Genomic DNA, 21,797 nt, shown 5'->3' on the forward strand with positions numbered 1-21,797 from the left:
TATTTGGATCAAATGTTTATTGTTTTTATTTACCATCAAAAACTTTAGGAAACTGGATGACGATGCGAGTATAGAAATTGCTGCCGTAGCAATTGTACTGATATCGGGCTGTAAATTAAAAATGCTTGAAATCAACATTATGAAACTGCAATATTTTGCCGAATATTTTGAATTTTATAAATCAATTTCATAGTTCCCTCATCTAAAACTTGTAAACAAACCAATCTGTAAAGATATATTCGGACGAAGCGTGTAACGGTATACCCTAGGTAGTGCGGACTGAATCAAAACGGCTGTCAAAAAAGATCCAATTGAAATGTCAAAAGAGATCCAACGATCAGGAGTGTTATTTTTCTTATGATAATCAACACTATAAAAGAGGTATTGTTGTCAAGGGCAAAAATAAGTAAAATTATAAAATGAACGAACTACATTTTTCCGTCAATTGTTTAATTAACCATTGCATCTCTAAAAGACCATCTCAGCCTTTCACTGAGCAACGCATTTTTAATGTCCCCTCTCTTTGTCATAACGTTTTTCCGAACGTAATAAAAACAAACAAAGTCAGAGTCACGTAAATGTTTACTCCTGCGATTTGGAAATATTCGATAAAAAGTGGAAGGAAGAGCTGCCAGATGATTTTTTAAAAAAGTCTGTAAAAACATGTGAATGTCTGTTAAAAATGTGGAAAAGTCTGTAAAAGTGTGCAGATCTATATAAATGTCTTTTAACGTTAATTTTCACTTATTCATTAATACTTTGTACATCACGATGCACGTAAGATTGTATTCTGTATATATATATATATATATACAGCCATTCCATGCCAAACTAATATAGTTGTTCTCAGCTCTTCGTCAAAAGTGGTAATTTTGTTCTTTATCGCAAAACATTAAACTCGTATTTTTTTAATTTGTCATTAGGGTGCCCATTTCCATTTTAGGGTGATCCCAAAAATCATTTTTTCCACTTTTTCCCAAAATGACTTTTTTCAAAAATTTATAACTTTCGAACCACTCAACCGATTTAGATGATCGACATATCAAATTTAAGCCAATGAGCTTTAATTGAGAAATATTTAACTTGCATATAATATGGATCCTATTTTTTAAATGGATTGAAAGCTGAGAACTTTTGCATAAAATATCTCGATATCAGAGATGCTATTTTTTTCGTTTTTGAAATATGATTTTGCAAAACTAATCGATGGTTCGAAAAACAATTTTTCCCCATTTTTCCCACTACAAAAAGTCATAACTTTCGAACTATTGGACCGATTCATATCATCGACATATCAAATTGAAGCTTACGAGATATATTTTTTAAAAAAATATTACTTTTGCGAAAAAATTGAATTTTGTTTTTGTAATTATGGATTCAGTTAGTTTTTCATAGTTTTCTCGGTTAAAGATAGGAGCGCTATATTTTTTTATATTTTTTATGGAAAGCTGAGGAGTATTTACTTAACATATCTCGATATCAGAGATGCTATAATTATCGTTTTTAAGTTAGAATTTTGTAAATTTAACATGTTTTAAGTCTTCGATCAATATTCATATGTGACTAAACTAGACCTATGCTACTAGAATCCAATCTTCCCGCAAGTGTGAGTTTTGCTTATTGGCTTCAATTTAATATATCGATCATCTAAATCGGTTCAGTAGTTCAAATGTTATGATTTTTTGCAGAAAGTTATTTTTGGACAAATGGGGAAAAATGATTTTTTTTTAAAATCATATCTAAAAAACGAAAAAATAGCAACCCTGATATCGAGATATGTTGTGTAAAAAATCCTCAGCTTTCAAGAAAAAATATAAAAATATATAGCGCCCTCTAGTCCAAAGTCATAAAAAAAATAAAAAACGACTACAATCAATAATTACTAAAATATAATTATGTATTTCGCAAGTTAAATATTTTTTTTATAAAAGGCTAGGTCAATTTTATATGTCGATCATCTAAATCGATTCAGTGATTCAAATGTTATTAATTTTCATTTGTCATTTTTGGGAAAAAGTGGAAAAAAATGATTTTTCGGACCACTTAATAACTTATGTGCTGTAAGTGTGTTTAAATGTTTCAACGATCTACACATACATACACAAACATACGCGTTGTTAATTTTTATAAAACACAGTATTTCTCCGTTGATATATTGGACATCCACCAAGGCTTGCGGTCTTGTCTTTTTTATTTTTAAAAAAATGCAGTGTATATTTTCCATCCGCCATGCAAGGCTATACAAGTTTTAGACCACCACACGGCCATGAACCATGTCTGTCGTAACAATATCGAACAGTAACCCATATTTCGTCATAAGCAGACCCGAAAGCAAATGTAAGTTGTTGAAAATAGAATGAAAATTTTTATTCGATGTTGTTTAAATACATAGGTTGCATAGTCCTGACCCTAACTTAACTATTTTTCAATAAATCTCCTTGCATTTCAGCAAAACAATCTTGTCTAGAACAGAAAATAATTATCAGAGACAATTTTCGTTCAAGATTTTTCCTTACCTGCAGAGAATGCAATTCTCGCGTAACTTTTGAAAAGGTCCTATGTAACAAATGTAAACAAATCGAGTTAATGGATGCACGCTATTAGTTTTCAATCATTGAATGTATTACAAAAACAATCGTTCACGTATCTATCTTCTTCATCTTTTTGTCGCCGATACAAAAAATATCCAATGTACAGATTCGAATTTTAAGCACCCGGCTATTACTTCGGACGCCACTTTCCTCCGACGGCCGAAACGTCCGAAGTAACAAAGCAGTCAAAACAACTCGCAGTCGTACTTCGGTCGTTTTGGAATTTGTTTCTTACAGGTGTTGTTATCGATTTCAGTGCAATTCAACGAGTGATAACAATAGTAATCAGTCTTTAGAACGAAATGCTGATATTTGGATTGTTGTTTATTAGTTAGTTTCAAATTTTTATAGTGCAACGTAATATGTCCAATGTGCAAACGCGGGCAGTCAAAACGTCCAATGTAACATTTTTCGCTCCGAGGCTTCAACCTTAATCTCAAATCACGGAACAATAGTTACGATTGGTTTTACGAAGTTATTCTTGACAGCTAGTGGTGAAAACAGTGATAAAGATTGATAGCTTTTAAGACAATTCGCGAAATAATGTTCGGGTCTTCAACTACGTTTTTCTCGAGTTGGCGAAAATGTTACATTGGACCTTTTCAAAAGTTACGCGAGAATTGTTCATTAATTGTGAATAACCGTATCCTCTTTTTCGTCTGCAATGATGTCAAGGCAAAAGTACTTATGTGTATGAGTTCCAAACATCATACACACCAGATGGGCCAACAAGAAGGACTGCCGGGCCGCAGGTTGAGTATCGCTGGTCTAACGTCATGTGTATTGATATATACTAAATATAATAACTTTTCTGTATTAAAACTATGGAAAAATGTCATATGGTGAGTCAAATATTTTTGATGTGATGAATAGATGTGATGAATGTTTTACAGATATGTCTGTAAATTTACAAACATATTTGTAAATCTGGCATCTCTGGTGGTCTGAGAATTTATTGCAAGAAATCGCTTGAAAACATGCAAGACTTTGCTTGAGAATGAAGTGGATTGAGTCCGCACCACTTAGGGTATACCGAATGTCATCGAGTGTCGAATCAACGAATGACAAAAATCCTTTGACTCGTGCCACTCGCGTTGGAAGGTAATCCACAACGAACGGATTACCTTCCAACGCGAATATTCGACACTCGACATTGGAGGTTCGTAGCTCGTCAGTCGACTACACGATGCGTCGAATCATCGAGCGTCCAACATTCGAGGGTGTTCGTAGCATCGTGTAGCGCTGGCTTTAACAGTTGTGAGCCAAGGTGTGCTATTCTGTTGTGAAAATTAGAGCGAGAAGGAGTGTGGGGTTGGAACTACATAACCATTTGGTTGCGTTCAGCATAATAACTCTGCCATGTATTACAGGCATGAATATGATTGCACGGTAAACATGTTAAAGCATAAACTTCCCATTTTCAATCATCTTAGACAATAGTCGTCTATAGGATCGTCAAATTCGGGTTCGATTCCCGTTCTGGCCGGGTGACATTCGTCGAAGAAATTTCGTCCGACTTGCACTGTGGTCGTATTCTAGAGCTTGCCACTCCAGAGTACATTCAAGGCGTGTTTTCCGGCATAGAAATCTCAACTAAGTAATACTAATAAAAATGACGCAAGTAATACCTACGTTGAGAAGGCCAAAGTTCTACTGGGAACGTTGGTGCCATTCAAGAAGAAGCTTACATTACATAATGCTAAAGCAAATGTAATCAATAACTCGAAATTTTCAATTTTGCGACTTGGTCCCCTCTGACTTAACACCGACCATATATATAAGAACCTTGGTTGGAACTAATCCAGGCTCAAAAACAAATTCGCTATGAAATTCAAAGGGCCTATTAATCATTTTTTTCCATGTCTTGATTGCAGGCAAAAAATTTCTGGCACCCCTGGTCCTGATGCAAACCCGAGCTGCGTAACGGCGTCAGTGGATTTATTTTCTTTTAGTTTACAAATTTTCAACTGCCATAATATTTTGCTAAAAACTAGATTCATTCAAATGTCGATAAAGAATGGCACCTCGTAAGCGCAAAGTGAAGGTGGTGGCACCATCGAATTCGCCGGAAAAAGCGAAATTCAGCATCGTTGTAATTCAAACCATACTCAACGGACAGGAAAGCGAAACAAGCCATGCCAAGCTGATTAAGGAGCTGAAGGGCATATATCCGACGGTAAGTTGAGCAGGAGACGCTGCCAAGGACCGTGGTGGGTAACAGCTTTAAATCGAGCTGTGTTTATTAATTGTTCGGAGGTCCATCTGTTACTGTTTTTATGTGGCGTTATTTTAGGGAAATAAAGCTATAGAACTATACTGTGCGAATTGCATTTGCGAATTCGATTCGAAAGAATATGTGCCGATGCGACGACAAGAAAACCAGAATATAAGAACATTTTATGAAAAAATATTCACGGCTCGATAGGACAAATCATTATCTAAAAACCGAGAGATAGACTGTAGCCTTGTTTAAAATAATCTCAAGTGCGAATTGGATTCCTGCTAGAGCAGCAGCATGTATGGAGCAAGATTCTCGCGTTTTATGAAAAAAGCAAAAATATTCATTGAAAACTTCGAAGCTCATTCGTTCTCAGGGATTTCTGAACCAAGAACCTCGGTTCGAAAATATTGGGTGTAACGACTTTATTGACAACTTATTGTTTTTATGTCTTTTCTCCTACTTGACCAGATCACCCATGAGTCGTTTATGAAATCTTTCATTCAATCGCTCAAAGGCTCGATGCAGCACGAAGAAGCGAATGAGTATGCCAACAGGCGGCTGAAGCTTTGCGCAAAGTTCGCTGCCGATCCGGACTACTGTGAGCAGCCGGAAACCCATCCCATAATAGTTTCGGTTTTTGATTGGTTACTTGGCACTATCAGCCCGGCAGCTATCGTCCGCTTCCGGATATGCCAGTTCGTCAACCTGGTGCTGAATGCCATGGGGCCGGAGGCATCCCTGGATGACGATATTTGCGATAAAATTCTGCGCTACATGCTGGAACGGATGCGCGATGTGGCACCGAATGTGCGTGTTCAAGCTGTGCTCGCACTGCAACGGTTGCAGAACCCCGATGACCCCGATGATTCTGTCTTTCGGGCTTATATTTTCCACCTGGAAACGGATCCTTCGTCTAAGGTGAGACAAACCATTATCACCTCGCTGGGACGCAATTATCGAACGATTCCATACATCATCGAACGGTTGTGGGACGTGGAGGGGGGCGTTCGTCGCCATACGTATCTGCAGATGAGCAGCTACCCGGTGAAGCAGTACAAAGTCGCGCATCGTTTGACATTCTTGGAACAGGGATTGAACGATCACTCGGAGGCTGTTCGAAAGGTTGTACGAAATGTGCTGATCCCACAGTGGTTCGAGTCTTATCAGAAGAATTATGTGGCGTTCGTGAAGGCGCTGAAGATTGACGCCGACGAGAAGGAGCTGGAGCGGTTTCGGAAGACGGCCAAGTTGGCGCTGTTCGAGATATTTTCGTAAGTTTAGATTAGTTTTGGAAACTTCACATCGTTTTGACTCATATTCCGCATAGTCTAAAATTTCGAACACTTCATTTTTAAATGTAAATTTACTGAGCTTTATTGTTATAATTATTTGAATAATGGAAACCCCGACAATTCTTGGAGAACACTCTTTCGTATAACATCATTTACAGGTATCGATACGGTCTACAATTCATAATAATAAATATTCGTAAAAAAGTGACAGTCAGAACCAGTAGTAAAATGTTTTGTGTTACCAGAAGCCGCAAAAGACAAGCATCGTTAGTTTTCCAGATTTTGTATTTGGTTTTTCTACTATTTGGTTTGCTGGAATCTTCATGTAAATTTGCATTAAAGTAGTGTTTGTAATATGAATCAAGTTTGGACGCATGATTTAAATTCCAAACAGTAGATGTTAAAACACACTATTTTCAGACTAATACAGAAATAGTCTAATTCTTCAAACCTTGAAAATCAGGGAATATTAAAAAATTTCGTCACCAATCTGGAAAAAGTAGTTTTGCCGATTAGTATTCTGTAATTAATGATACCAAAAATGTATTTGACGACAAAATCATAACGTTGTTTTGCATTTTTTTGAAAATGTTTTTTTGCAATTTTTACCTTTTTTTAAAAAAAACTACTTTCCATGTTACAAAAACTATTACTATTGTCTGTAACATAGGAAGCATAATAGTAGAAACAATAGCAAGGATGTGTGTACTGTTCCGTATTTACATCAAGATCTCAAACCAGACTCTTGATGTGAATTGCGGTCGTATTGGAACTGATCACAATCAAAACCTGCAGTTCAACTTCCACCAATTCCCTTTCTTGCTTTTCTTCGAAAACTATTGATAAATTTATGTTTGAAACCCATACCATCAAAGTGGAGATCCTGGAGTGTCTTGAAACAGTTATGTGTCACTAATCACTCGGCACTGCTGAAAAAGTTTCATGAAATCCAGAGAGCTATGGAGGTCTAACTAGGATGTTATAAAAAGGAGCCTTATGATGATATTTGGCATTGGCTCGTATTCTAAATCTGACCTTGATCAAAGTTTACATAAAGGGTGTCCCACATCAAATTGCATCACGAAAAAAAAGGTTGTAGAAAATGATCTAGATGACCGATCTTTTTCAAACATTCAGACAATAAAATATAACCCATTAGTAAGCTTTTGGCACATCTATTTCGTTTAACTTCAATACCATAACCGTATACTCGCACCTTACTCTTAACTACACTCATAAGGTTCTATACAACATTTGACTGAAGCTTCTTCTGTACGGAAATCCACTCTTTCTTCATGTCTTCCTCGGATTTCACTTCCTTGGGATGCTTCCGTAGTGCCTGCTTCATAATAGCCCAGTATTTTTCGATGGGCTTTAGTTCCGGTGCATTGGGTGGATTCATGTCCTTGGGTACGAAAGTGACCCCACTCCAGGGCAGCTCTTGAATAGTGGCACGAAACTAGATCCGACCAGAAGATCGTAGGGTCCTCGTGTTGCTTCAACAGAGGAAGCAGACGCTTCTGTAGATATTCCTTGAGATAGATCTGCCCGTTTACAGTCCCGGTAGTCACGAACAGCGCACTCCGTTTGCCACATGGGCAGATCGCTTTCCAAATCATGTATTTATTGACAAACTTTGAAAGTTTCCCCTTACTTCGGAACATCAAACTTGTGCTAGACGGTGAAGAACAGTAGCCCCGAAAGCTACTGGAAGTCCGCCTTGACGCAATTCTCATCATGCATGATGAAACCATGAGGCTTCGTCTGCATCTGGGTAATTGGAAATGTTTAGTTCTTTACAGCATTTTTTTCGTGATGCAATTTGATGTTGGACACCCTTTAAACAAAAAAAAATAATCACCCCATTCCAACGCCCTTCTCCAAACTTAGCGGTCGATCTTGAGAATTTAAATTTACATTTATTCGCTCCAACATCAGATCAAACTCCAAATTGTGGATGGAGATGGATTAATGGACGCTATACATTATGGAGAAGGTGTAAAGCTAACTGGAGTGAATATGATCGAGCAGTGAAAAATAGAAAAACCAGACTCAATCGGGAGAGGCGTCCCAAATACAATAACAGCAGCAACAACAATTTTGTCAATAATAACAACAGAAGTAATTGGAGCAACAGCAGAATCGGCAGAACAGATCCAGCGATGGCGCTCTTTTTTACGGATAAACTATTACTTGCGACAGCAATAAGAGAATTTGCTGGATCGAACTTCATCAACGTTCGACGTGGTGAAATACTCAACCCACCTCATAACAGAGAGAATTGGTTGTTGGGTTATTTAAATTTTCTGTATTAACGACGCCAGACTCACCAGGAGGTAATGTGAGTACAGCTATCAACGAGAACAAAGACCTACAACAGCAACTGACGATATACAGGACACGACAGCTCCACACCAAGAAGAGATCGAAAGTTTTAATAATTAGGACGTGCATTCAGATCGTCAATGGGATATCATGACAGAAGTATAATCATTCCAGAACGCACTGCCTGCCGCGCTGAGGATGCCCTCCAGTCAATCAATCTGGTCGTGTTCGCTGGCTCCAGCCTTCGAAGTCGTTTTGGACCTGCGGCTGAAATTGGTGAATGTACCATTCACCGTACCATTCGATGCTTCAGGCGAGTTTTTCGAATCCATTTCTTTGGTTGTTCAAACTTATTGTTCCAACCCCAAGGTCGGGCAGAACAGCAGCTCTATGAAAGGATACCGGCCAATACCCTTGACCTCCCTGCCTGCAGACACAAACACTAAGGTTGCAATCCGGGAGTCAAAATTTACAACGACCGCATTCCTCGCCGTAGAACGTTGAAAACCCTGGTATTGGTGGTCGACTGCAGCCCGAGCTTCCAGCACCATTTCGACGAGGTGAAGAAGAGGTGTGCTAAGCCTCTTGAAAACCGTCTCCAAACCTCACCGAATATGCAATCCGGTCGAACACATCATCTGTATCTGCCCGAAGTACGAGAATCTCCAGAACATATTGGCGAAGACCCTTCACGAACTATTGCAATGCTGTTTTTTTGAAAGATGCCGATTTGTATTCTAAAATCTACACAAAAACTTGTGATCAAATCGAAGATCCTTGTTCCTCCCCCTTTGGGATAAGAACAGAATAGAACAGTTGGCATATTCGAACGGGGCGGATTCCCCATCAGTGGCCTGAACCATGGTAAGTGGATATCCTCGTCAAACAACCATGGAGAAGAAATCAAAAATGTAAATGTGTGGGAACCCTTGTGATGATTTTTTTGTTTATTGTATCATTGCTAATTGCTTGTCTGTACGTACATGTAAAATGAATTAATGTTCGTAATAAGTTTATTGCAAGGGTTTTCGAAAAAAAAAATTTGATGCCAAATGTCTTCAAATTGCATGAAACGTCGAGATCCACTGTCATCTCGAAACAATTTTTCAATAATCTACACTCTGGGACTTGGTCTTTTTTTTGGAATACAAGGCAAAACGTATGGTTTAGGGCAGGGGTTTTCAGATTTTTTTTATGGCAGAGCACTTTTTATAGCAAAAATATTTGACGGAGCACCTGAATTTTTTAGTCAATAAAACAAATATTATTTGCGTTGTTATTACCCAACTAGGAACAACTCTATTTCGGCTGTGCGATCTAGTTACAGCCGATTTGAGCCGGAGTAAACAAGATAAATCTCTATATGCCCAGTGAAATGAAATTAAAGAATGTTTTTCTCGAGGTCGGTTTTCAAGTGGGAGCATTTGCTATAAATTCGCGGAGCACCCTTTGAAAACCCATGGTTTAGGGTACCAATGAAAATCACCATATCGATTTTTCATACGGGACTCCCTGCGAATTGTTGATTTGCACAATAAAATACCCTCTTCAAAATATTGGCTCAAAATATTGGCATTTACTATTGTCGCAGATCTCAAAATTTAAGTTTTTAGAAAATCGAAAAATCACCCAAATCATAGAAATCAGGGCTTTCAAAAAAAGTTTTTTTGATGCCAAATGTCTTAGAGTTGCATGAAACGTCGAGATTTACGAAAATCTTCCAAGGGGGAGTAAAGGAAATTTAGAAAATCGTTTTTTTTTCGATGCCAAATGACTTAAAAATGCATAAAACGTCGAGATCTTGTGTTATCTTGAAAACAAATTTTTAAAAACAAAACATAAAAACTTAAAAAAAACTTAAAAACCAAAAAGAATTTCTCTCTGGTTTCGGGATGTGTTGCGTAAAAAGCTTTTTTTTTCTCAGCATTGAAGAAAAAATATAAAAAAATATATAGCGCCCTTGGTCCCGAAACCATGTAAGCTATAAACCATAAATACAATGAATAATTACGAAATAATTACGGTTAACTTTGAAAAATCATAATTTAAATACAAAAAAAACGCCTCTCTGGTTTCGAGATATGTTGTGTAAAAAACATCTCTGTTTTCCAAAAAAAATATAAAAAAATACAGTGCCTTTGGTCCCGAGACCATGAAAACTATAAATAATAAATACAATGAAATATTACGAAATAATTACGGTAAACTTTGAAAAATCATAACTTAAAAACAAAAAAAAGCCTCTCAGGTTTCGAGATATGTTATGCAAAAAATTGTTTCCAAAAAAATATGAAAAAAATAGCGCCTTTAGTCCCGAGACCATGAGAATTATAAAAAACAAACACAATCAATAATAACGAAACCAAAATTCAAATTTTGTGTAACCGTGGCATTTCTTCAAAAAAGATCAGCTGAATGGCGTCAATTTGATATGTCGATCATTTAAATTGGCTCAGTAGTTCAAAAGTTATGACCTTTTTAAAAAAGTAATTTTTTGAAAAAAGTGGAAAAATTTGATTTTTTGGACCACCTTAAAATGGAAATGGTCAAAGTGCTCAAAGTTTAGATCTTTTGATCCTCGAACATCTTCCAAGGGGCGAGTAAAGGAAATTTGGAAAATCAATTTTTTTTCGTTGCCAAATGACTTAAAAATGCATGAAACGTCGAGATATGGTGTTATCTCGAAAAAAAAATTTTTGGCCGAAAATCGACCTTTCCATTGCCAAACAAAATGTACATGGTCGGTTCTTTGAATTCGACAATTATTTTTTTTCCATACCTTCATTGCCTCTCAGGCTAAGTTCCAAAAGGGAAATTAGAAAGTCATTTTTGTAGCAAATTTTTTTTATCTTCTATAGAAATAAAAATGATTTGGTGTCCGTTCCTCATGACTGTAACTCGAGAACGGAGCAACGGATTTGAAGATTCAGGTTTGATGCGTCTTAGTCTGTGTCCAGTTTATATGCCAAAAAAGAAATTATATACTGCTAATATAGATCGCCTGCAAACAAACAATGTCGGGGGGAACGTGAGTGTTCGAAACGAAACTATCGGAATCAATATATCAAAAAATATAGCCCAATGGGTTTCTAAATGCGGCCTGCTCTCATGGAACGCAGAAACCATTGATTGTGAAACTTTCCTGATCCATGTTCAATTCCCAAAAATAGATTGCAAAATGAAAATTATTCGTCACAGATCCTGTGGATAAAACTACCCCTGCCGTAATACTCCTGTACATTTGTGCTGTTCGGAATTTAAGACAGAAGTGTTAGGAATTTGAGTCAAATAATTATATTTACTGTTGTTTTCTGCCATGGATAGGGTTTTGCAGATCAATTTTGTTGTGTTTCTCTTTCGCATTCAAAAATCTAATTACTCTCACGAAACAGCACCATTTTGAATAATGAGACACTATTTAATGGTCAGCAAAGCTTAAGTGTTCGGAATTTGAGACAAAACGGTAGATGATAGATTCATTTTATTTTTGCAGAAAGTACGGAATCGTTGACGCAATGAGTGTTTTGGGGATGAAAGAGGATGACAAAACTGTTCCGATCGAGAATTTGACTATTGAAACCGCCATTTGCTGGCAAGCGCTGCTAGATTTTCTGCACAAAACCGAGTCGGATGAGTTGGAGAATTTGTCGGTGGATTTGACCACTTTTTGCAATTATATCAAAATGTAAGTTATTATTATGTTCAAAAATCTAAACGTTTTACTTACCTGTGTCAGTTGCAGATTCGCAAACAACCCCACATCGTGCAACTACATCCGAATGCTGGCGGACGACCCGTCGATGATCACCGAAAAACTACAGAAAATGTACTTCCAATCGATGTTCCAAATTTTGCTCGAAATGGTGGACTCGTACGATTTCTGCGATGAATTTGGTCGCGAGTATCTGAAGCAGGTTCTGGCGGAAGTACTCTGCTGCTGCGATCTGGACGAGGAGAACGTTAAAATAATTCTCTCGATCTTTGAACGGTTGATAGTGGATGTGGAAACTCGATTCAAGTTTCTGGTTGATCTGATCAACGATGTGCTGGAACCGGCTCGGGTAGATGTTTCCAACTCAGCTCGTTCGATGGTCGATGAATATCTGGAAAAGAATCCGGATAAAAATCTGCAAATGAAAATATCGTCTCTCAGATTGACAATTATGGATTTGAAGGAACAGGAGATGGATAAGGTTAACAAGAAAGATTACGCTGGAGCGCAGCGTGTTTCTGAGGAGTTGAACGCCGCTAATGATGAGTATGCTGCTCTGCTGAAACCTATCCTGATGGAGGTTTCATCGGCAAGCGATGGGAGCACAATATTTCGGGACTCTATGCTGAAACCGAAGAAGATCACCAACTCCACCATTAATAAATGCTTGCAGATTGCTTTTTATATGGTGAACTGTTCCACTGTTCGAACGTTAACACCCTTCGTGTGCGAATTGTACAAAAGTTTTATCAGTAGATACGTGGAGTCGGCTGAAATTGCCACCAGAGACTGGGCTTTGAGATGTTCCATCACATTCAGCATGCTGTACGATGGGTTATCCAAGGAAACCTTCCAGCTTTTGTATCAGCAGTTTTTCCGCAATCATTGCACTCGAATATGGCAGACCTCAATCGAGGGTATCTTCGAGCTGTTGGATCGTTATGGATTCGAACATTTTGATGTGGAGGCGAAAAAGGACGGAAACAGAAAGAATGTCCGCCAGTTGTACAACACAATGGACTATCTTGAGCAGGAGGACGATGCGAACACCTCGAACACTGGCACCGGTGTGGATTTGATGCGCATGATGACACACTTTTTCGAAACCTGCGAGGATAATGTAATCTGCTCGGCCATTGTGGACGGGTTTTGTCGCCTAATTCTCCACGGTCACTGTACATCTCAGGACATCATGTCGAAGTTGCTGTTGAAATACTTCAATCCAACGACAGAGTCAAAAACTCAGCAGATATTGGGTATCTTCTTCGAGCGTCTCATTGTGAAAAAGCGACAAGAAATTCTGCAGAAGGCGCTGCTCACCACTTTGTTCACTATTATGGAAGCCCCAAGCGACAGTCCGCTTCAAGAAGTCAAACCGGAACACGTGTTGAAGTTTGTGGTTGATTCGACAAAACCTGTTTTCTGCAGCCCGGGGCTTAATCCACACAACACGATTGCGATGTCGTTCCTACAAGTTATTCTCGATAATCTCAACTACAAGGATCTGCTCAAGCTGCTCACGAAAGAGCTGCTTTCGTTGGAAATATCCGATGACGCCGTGTTGAAAAACGATCTCAAAGTTTGCATTGAAAGTGTTCTGCAAGAGCAGTCTCTCGATCCAAAAATCATCAAGAATCTCAATGATTTTCAAGAAATGCTGCAAGGAACGTATCGCGAACCGATCTCGTTCTCGTCCTCTCGTGCTCCTCCAGCCGGCGAAACTCAGGAAAGCGGCGCCCTCTCCGAAATAGAGGAAACTCCCGAGGAGACTGATGAGAACGCAGAAATCCCTTCGAAAGATAAAGAGGTACCACAAATCAACAAATCGTCCCTTCAAAAAGACGACACCCTGTTGAGTCAATCATCCCCAGCCAAGTCGGCGGCACCTGCGCCTACGGAAACACCTCAAGCTCCGAAAACACCCACCACTTTTGGAGCAGATAACATATCTGGCATGGTATCGCTGCGTAAATCTATGAGCGTCGTTGGAGCCGCCACAGCTCAGAGCGAAAAAACAGTTGCTAGAGAAATATTTAAAGTTCCGGATGCAACCGCTGCGAAAAAGCTACGCCAACAACAACCGAAAGCATCGGATAAAAACAATCACTCGGATACTGTGGTCTCGGATACAGAATCAGGGGATGAACAGAAAAAATCCGACGAACATTCGTTCGCGATTCCTTCCACCCAAGATATGACCGGAGTGTCCAGCATCGACGGAGATCAGTCGTTGTTGCATTTGGAAATTCCCGAAACGCAGGTGCCAGCAGAACAACAGGAACATCTATCAACTTCGACCCTGAAAACTCCGACGAAACGAAAAATTATTGATGATAGCAGCAGTGAGGAAGCCATTTCCGCCTCATCCGATGAGTCCTCCCTAGGTCGAAGAAGAAACGAGAAAAAGAACGAAGAGGAAGCAGTTGATGCGTCACCGAATGCTACGGTAAGTAATACCATTGACGGATCTCGCGCCAACTCGTCTATGGGATTGGCATGTTCCGCTCAGAACTTAATGAAACTTTTTGGGCGTGAAGATCTTACCTAATTAAGCAACTTGGCATACTTAGTTTTCCAAAAATTTATCTAGACTAACATATGGAAAGGGCTAAATATTTTTGATATTTTTTTTTTTATTTTTTTACTCGAAAATCGTAAGACCTTCAAAAAAGTGATCTATGAGTTTTAGGAAAATAATTTAATTTTCAGAAAAAATACTGAAAAAATATTTTTTGAAATCCTACACTGAAAAAAATCGATTTAAAAAACTAAAAGTCGATTTTCTCAAAATGGTCATCTCAGATTTTGATGAAATGGTAGATAAATATGTGCCCTACAACTCTTCCATACATCGCAACTTGTGCATATTTAAGGCAAAAAAGTTTCTAACGAGAACTTTTTTAAGATTTTTCGTCGAAAATTTTCTTTTTTTTGGTGCACAGTTATAAAAAAAATCAATCACAGGTAGAAATGGATTTAGGGTGACCCTTAAATGCTAAAGTTTTCAGTTTTCAGCTTGTTTTTGTAGCCAAATACATTATCTTTCAATTCAGAGAGCAACGACAGCTCACAAACAATAGCCATCTGCCAAAAATCTCTTGATTGGATGGTATCTCTAATGTAAAGTCTAATGTAAAGACTGTCGTATATTTGTTCAAAGTTCTGCTTAAATACTGGCTTACATTGGTTTGCTTAAACTCTACACAACTAGTTTTCTAAACTAAGGGAGGAGGAGCCAACACGAGAATATAAGCACGCGTTCTGTTCGCGAACGGTGACAAAGCGGATAACAAAGAGTATTGGGTACTTCTGTGTGTTGTCATTTCACACTTGACTGAAGTTGGTTGGTTCTGTTTAATGTTATTCTTTCGAGGGTGATCGGTTATTATTTATCGGGTGCAGCTGTGAGCTAGTGACATAAAATGCACTTGCCCAACAAACATGCATGACGATAATTTATAGCGTGGGAATGGAATCGTTAAGGTTTTAATGTTGTAACTCTGATGGAAAAAGGATAAGGGATAATTGTGTTATCCCGCTACACTAATAAATGGATTGTATAAATACCTAAAGGATGTAAAGTGGCGGAAAAGAAATAGCATTATTTTGTTTCAGCGTAATCATCAGAATTCAACAAAGAAAAGTGTGACATTATTTAACAACATGAGTCAAGCCGTGATCTCCAGGATTTGCAAGAATTGCAAATGTAGTGCTGGTATTAACAACCCCAAGTGTAACCGTAATGAACTACGTCGGTTAACATCAACAGTAATAGAGAAAACACATTTTCTGGGATATACCCATCCATTGGATGATACAAAGCGGATTTATGAATCTTGTTTGGCAGTGATTTGGCACAATAGGTGTGTTCCAAAGTAAAAATTAAGCACAGATAAGTTTAACACTAACCAAAATATTGAAGATTCACAAGCTTTTTTGTAGGTCTCACCATTTTAGAGTATACAAATTTTACAAAAAAAATCATCAAAAATATTTAGCCCTTTCTATATGTTAGTCTAGATAAATTTTCGGAGAACCAAATATGCCAAGATGCTTAATTAGGTAAGGTCTTCACGCCCAGAAAGTTTCATTAAGTTCTGAGAGGGTCATGCCAACGTCTAGTCTAGTTGGCGCGAAATCCGTCCATTTGCTAACATTTTTCCGTGTAATAATGATAATTCCCACCTGCAGATTGCTCGTCTTGACCGCTCAGTACTCCGACCTCTGGTCAAGGCTTCCGCAAAGTCCATAGCTCAGTCGAAGGGGCTAACGCCGCAAACGTTACCACGGACACGGCATGCTGCACGGGTACAGGTTAACAGCTCTAAAGTGTCCACACGTAAATCTTTATCGAACGCTGCTGACAAACCGGGCTCCTCGCGATCTAGTCTCATTGGAATCGAACCGCTGAAGAAGACACCACCCAAAACATTAAAGGTTGGAGCCGATGGTAAAAAAGTTGACAGCAAGCCGAAAGCATCGAATTCAAAAATAACCGAGACAGATACATCCGACAAGGGGAAACGAAAGTCAAAGGAACCGACAAATAAAGAAATCGATGGCTTGGGAGCGAAGGGTGATTCGGAGAAAACTACTTCTTTCATGCGAACCAGAAGGAGTAAGCCGGATAAGAACGAGTCTCAAATGGAACTACCCAAAAAAGGCTCTGGAAAACAGTCTGCCAATAAAGTGCCAAAATCCAATGAAAATTCTGCCAAACCTCCAGCGCCAACACGAAGTGCAAGAAGAACTCTTGATAAAGCTAACGAACCTGCGCAGACTGACAAAAAATCGACCCCAACTAACAACACACGTGCAACTAAGAAACTCCCCACCAGCGATACATCTGCATCCTCCCGTTTGCTGACGCGACAACGAGCTGTAGACAAAAACGAGTCGCCATCGTCGAAATTCGGTAGCGAATCGCAACCGAGTAGTAGCGTCAGCAGCAGCAGTACTGACAGTAAAACGTCTCAAGAACGAGTAGTGGCGGAACGCCCTGTAACTCGCCGATCAAAAGGGCCTCTCTCATCCTCGACTTCAGAAGTACCATCAACAGTGTCTTCTCAATCTTCCCTTAGCAGTGTTGATTCCACTCCTAATACACCGGTGCGGTCCAAAAGGGTTGCAGTTACGCCGTTGAGTGCGAGATATGCAACACGGGCCACTTCGACTCCCACCAGACCGATACGGAAGTTGGCAAAGAAGTGAAGCACTTGCAGCAGAGGTATTGTGTCAATTATGACGTGAACAATTAAAGAAGAAAGAATAATCTTATTTCTATGATACGCTTCTTAAGTATATTGAGAATGTTCCATTTGTTTTATATGAAACTTTTAAAATGTTGAACCCGAGTGGGGATAATAAACCATATCAATAATGCTTTGCGTTGTTTGATCAATATTGGTCATGATGATAGTGATAATATTACAATTAAGTTCTCCTGTTTCTGCTTACTTATAGCGAATTCGTTTTTGTTCAGTTTCAACCCCCGTGCCGCACTAACTGCTGTCAAAACGTTTTTTTATTCACTCAGTTTCGCACTAGTTCGCCCCGAAAGCTGTTAGTTTCGCACTGAGATGTTTCACGGGTTGACACTCGGGTTCACCAATATAACTATACTGAACTGTCAAGTTCCGAGTATTGTTTTGGAAAATCTAAAAATAGAGACTATGAAAATGGAAAACCTGCTGCTCTTGCTTTTGTATTATTTGAATCGTAATCCAATTCGAATTCTGATTTTGAAGAGTATATTCGTGTAGACGGCATTAAGCTCCGTGTGCTTTCGTATGGAGGCGAAAATTATTATGGATATTCAGGAGGAATAAACATGCTCTCACAATCAAAATTAGGAATGAAAATTTACTTTAACGTATCGAATATTTATTATGTGATGAAATAAGAGGGTTTTTTTTCCGATATCGCAGAAACATTGGACGAAAACTGTGTCTAATGATGATTTTATATTATAATAGTAATTATTTGTGGAACAAACAGGAAATGCATCGACAAATGGTTAAGTGAGTGTCAGGACTACATGTGTTAGGTAATCAAACAATATGAAGTAAAAATTTTCATTCAAACTTTTATATTTTTACACTGCACTTGGCCCTTCTGATCTTATAGAGAATACCTCCCAAGCACTAATATCTCCACCAGACGTCGACACTGTACATTTGTCGTCGCAAATATAAACAAATCAACTATACAACGCACACCAACAAACCACCGCATTCGTGAAACTGAAAACGTTTTTTTATTACAGAGTCAGTGTGGCACTGACTCAGTTTTAAAAACGAATTCGCTATTATATGCAAGGGATTGCTAAGATGGCCGCCTTTTTGTAGCCAGCATAGAAAATCATGAGCATAAAAATCATAACCTGAAATTAAAATTGAAATGCTCCGCATAATGCTTTAGCAGTTATTTTAATTGCAAATCGCCAAGAAAGCTTCCGGATGGGTATCCGAACATCGCTTGCCAAAGGAAACTATCCAACTTAATCAAATATTAACATATATGACTCCAAACATTAAATACGTGAGCCCCCTAAGCGCGAGCCCTGTTTTATGCTGCCTACGCTCAATTTGCATTGGATGGGATAGGGTAGCCAGAGCCCCGATTATATGTGTGAACTACGTTGACTTTTCACCAGATAAGATTCTTCTTATTTCGATGTTGTTGAAAAAGGCTTCCAATTGGCGATCTAACGTACAAATCTACACCTAGGCGGCGCTGCGGTGAAAGTGATGATGGCTGTAAATTTTGCCATGTGAGCTTATGGAAGGTTTGTAGTTCTTTCCACAAATTACAATGTTATATTCATAAAAGAATATTTGATTGCGATGAGTTTGTAAGAAATTTAATTCTGCGCAATTTTAAATATAACATGTTATTTATTTACCTCTTTCAGTAGTGAAAACTATAAAAATGTTGACAATGGTTGAATTAAAGAAGGAAACTCGAGAGCACAATCAAACACAAGTAGAAAAATGCACGATTCCTGCATGTGTGAAATACCTTGGAAAGCCCGGAAGTAAAATATACGTGATTTGTTTTTTGAGTTTTAGGTTACATTAGCATCATTTTCTTAATTCAAAAACAAATTCCAGATGTCTCACCGATCGTTTACGTTTTGCGTTAGATCGCCAATATTTCGATTTCGTCTCCGATAAGAACAATACGATATTGGCGATCTAACGCAAAACGTAAACGATCAGTGAGACATCTGGATTTTGTTTTTTTAACTAAGAAAATGATGCTAATGTAACCTAAAACTCAAAAACAAATCACGTATATTTTACTTCCGGGCTTTCCAAGGTAGTTCTCTCATGCAGGAATCGTACATTTTTCTACTTGTGTTTGATTGTGCTCTCGAATTTCCTTCTTTAATTCAACCATTGTCAACATTTTTATAGTTTTCACTACCGAAAGAGGTAAATAAATAACATGTTATATATAAAATTGCGCAGAATTAAATTTCTTACAAACTCATCGCAATCAAATAATCTTTTATGATTATAACATTGTAATTTATGGAAAGAACTACAAACCTTCCATAAGCTCACATGGCAAAATATAAAACCATCATCACTTTCACTGCAGCGCCGCCTAGGTGTCGATTTGTACGTTAGATCGCCAATTGAAACGAACACTTTTTCCTGGTTGTGTTACTAAAGTTCTTGTATCGTCCAGGGCACAGAGATGAATGATTTTCGGGTAAGTCACTTAAAAACAGGAAGTGGGTTATATCTGTGGTATAACCGCAAGGGACGAACAATTCTGAATGAATGAATAACAGAATATACGAAAAACATACGTGCTACAAAGGTGTTCAAAGTGCGTAGGATAGGGTCCGAACAGGGGGACTTCGAAAACGAGAGCGTTACGTTGGAGGCACAATATTCAGCAAAAGCAATCACAAAAAAGTTGTATAATACATAATACATTTCTTGTATTGTGATATGATTTGTATTCCATTTCCAAGAGACAAAATATCTGTTGCATCAAATCAGTCTACATAATTTTTGCGTTCGCTCATACTTTCTCACAACACCCACTTCTCGTTTGTTGAGTAAACATCGTTTGCCTGTGCGCTCATTGCACCTCTAATACCGAAAGACGTGGTCTTACGTTGATCGCACTTGATTGAAAAATCACAAAACCAAATGTATTTGGTCGTAGTGTTGTATGGATAGAAAACATTAAAATAAACTCTTTCGCTTGAATGCAATTTTCAATTCCAAGGGGAACTAGCAGATTATTTTTCAGCAACGATGACATCTTTCCGGAATCTTCTCGATACTGGATGGCAACCAAACGAAAAGAGTTCCGGGCGTATATGTGTGTGTGTGTGGCGGCTGCGCCGATGTCTCAAGTGGAACCGTTTTTCGATACTGATATTCTCTTGGTCACCCTTTCAGTGGCATCACTCTCCAGGCTCTTGGTGACACCGTTCATAAGCGCTGTCATGATGAACGAAGTTAGCTTCACCACAACAGCGACAACATGCTCCAATCGCTGTTTAATTATAACTGAGTGGATTTCGGAGCGGCGCTTGATTTTTTTTCTCCGTGCATGTTGCCAATTGAAGTCTGGGGAACCGAGTGCACAGCGGAGCGACGTCATACAAATACTGGCCAAATAAATAAATGCTCAAAAATAAGTTTTAGATGCAGTTTCAGTTCTTGGTATTTTACACCTATTCTTGGTATTTTGATGTGGCTGCTCCGCCACGCTTTATTCAATTTTAGTACTTGTTCAAAAAGCTTATAATTTTTTTTTGACGTAGGATTACGTCTTTCGGGAACATATTAGGGTACAAATTGAAAATCGAAAATCGAGCACATCGTGAAAATTGTCCAATTTCAAACGCTTATTGCTCATTCATTTCTTGACGGATTGATGAAATCTTTGCGTCAATAAATTTCCATAACAATTTTTTGTATTGAAGAAAATAATATATGTCATGAAACTAACTATCGGACAATTGAAGAATCTCAACCCCTATCCTAACAGAAATACCCTGATTGGTCGAAATTGAGAACACATGCAGCGGGTCCCTAACAAAGACATCAAAACCAAGCTGCCTGGCGGCAATCGTCATTGCAAATACATGAAAGTAGGGAGAGCTTTTGTTCCCATCGAATTATATTCCCTAACAGAGGCATCAAAACCAAGCTACCTGGGGGAAATCGACATTGCAAATACATGAAAGTATGGGGATTTTTTGTTCCTACCGCAATGTGTTCCCTAGCAGAGACATTAAAACCAAATCATTATAAAAGAGTTTAACGATGTAATTCTTCAAACATATCTAAAATCAACAGACAGCCCAATGGAATCCTACGTCAACTATGCGGTCGTGTCTCGGACACAACCCTCCTGTGACTTTTTTTTGTAAAATATAGTGTATTTATTACAAGTATTATTTAAATCACAGATTTTAAGTTGTAATTAATTATTCAAATTCAAATTGAATTCTAATTCGTTAACATCGATTTCATTGTTGTTATTAATGTAATTAGTGTATTCAATGAAAAGCTTCAATGCTTTTATTTTTTGTTCTGTCGCTATGTTATCTAGCGTCGGTCGTAAAAGTTCCTCAAACGCTAGGCTCCGCCAACCGTTGAGTGCAGTTGTAATTTTTGTTGTAT

At 38.3% G+C, this 21,797-nt stretch overlaps 1 protein-coding gene across 1 annotated transcript; it reads left to right on the top strand.

Moving 5' to 3' along the window:
- The first annotated feature begins 4,478 nt into the window (after positions 1-4,478).
- Positions 4,479-17,523, top strand: LOC129768039 (condensin complex subunit 3). Its single transcript, XM_055769405.1, has 5 exons — positions 4,479-4,767; positions 5,281-6,083; positions 11,923-12,114; positions 12,172-14,587; positions 16,333-17,523. Exons 1-5 carry the CDS (start codon positions 4,609-4,611, stop codon positions 17,350-17,352), a joined length of 4,590 nt encoding a protein of 1,529 aa, XP_055625380.1. The 5' UTR covers positions 4,479-4,608; the 3' UTR covers positions 17,353-17,523.
- Positions 17,524-21,797: the final 4,274 nt, after the last annotated feature.

Source organism: Toxorhynchites rutilus, chromosome 2, assembly GCF_029784135.1.
Source record: "Toxorhynchites rutilus septentrionalis strain SRP chromosome 2, ASM2978413v1, whole genome shotgun sequence".
NCBI classification, from domain to species: Eukaryota; Metazoa; Arthropoda; class Insecta; order Diptera; family Culicidae; genus Toxorhynchites; species Toxorhynchites rutilus.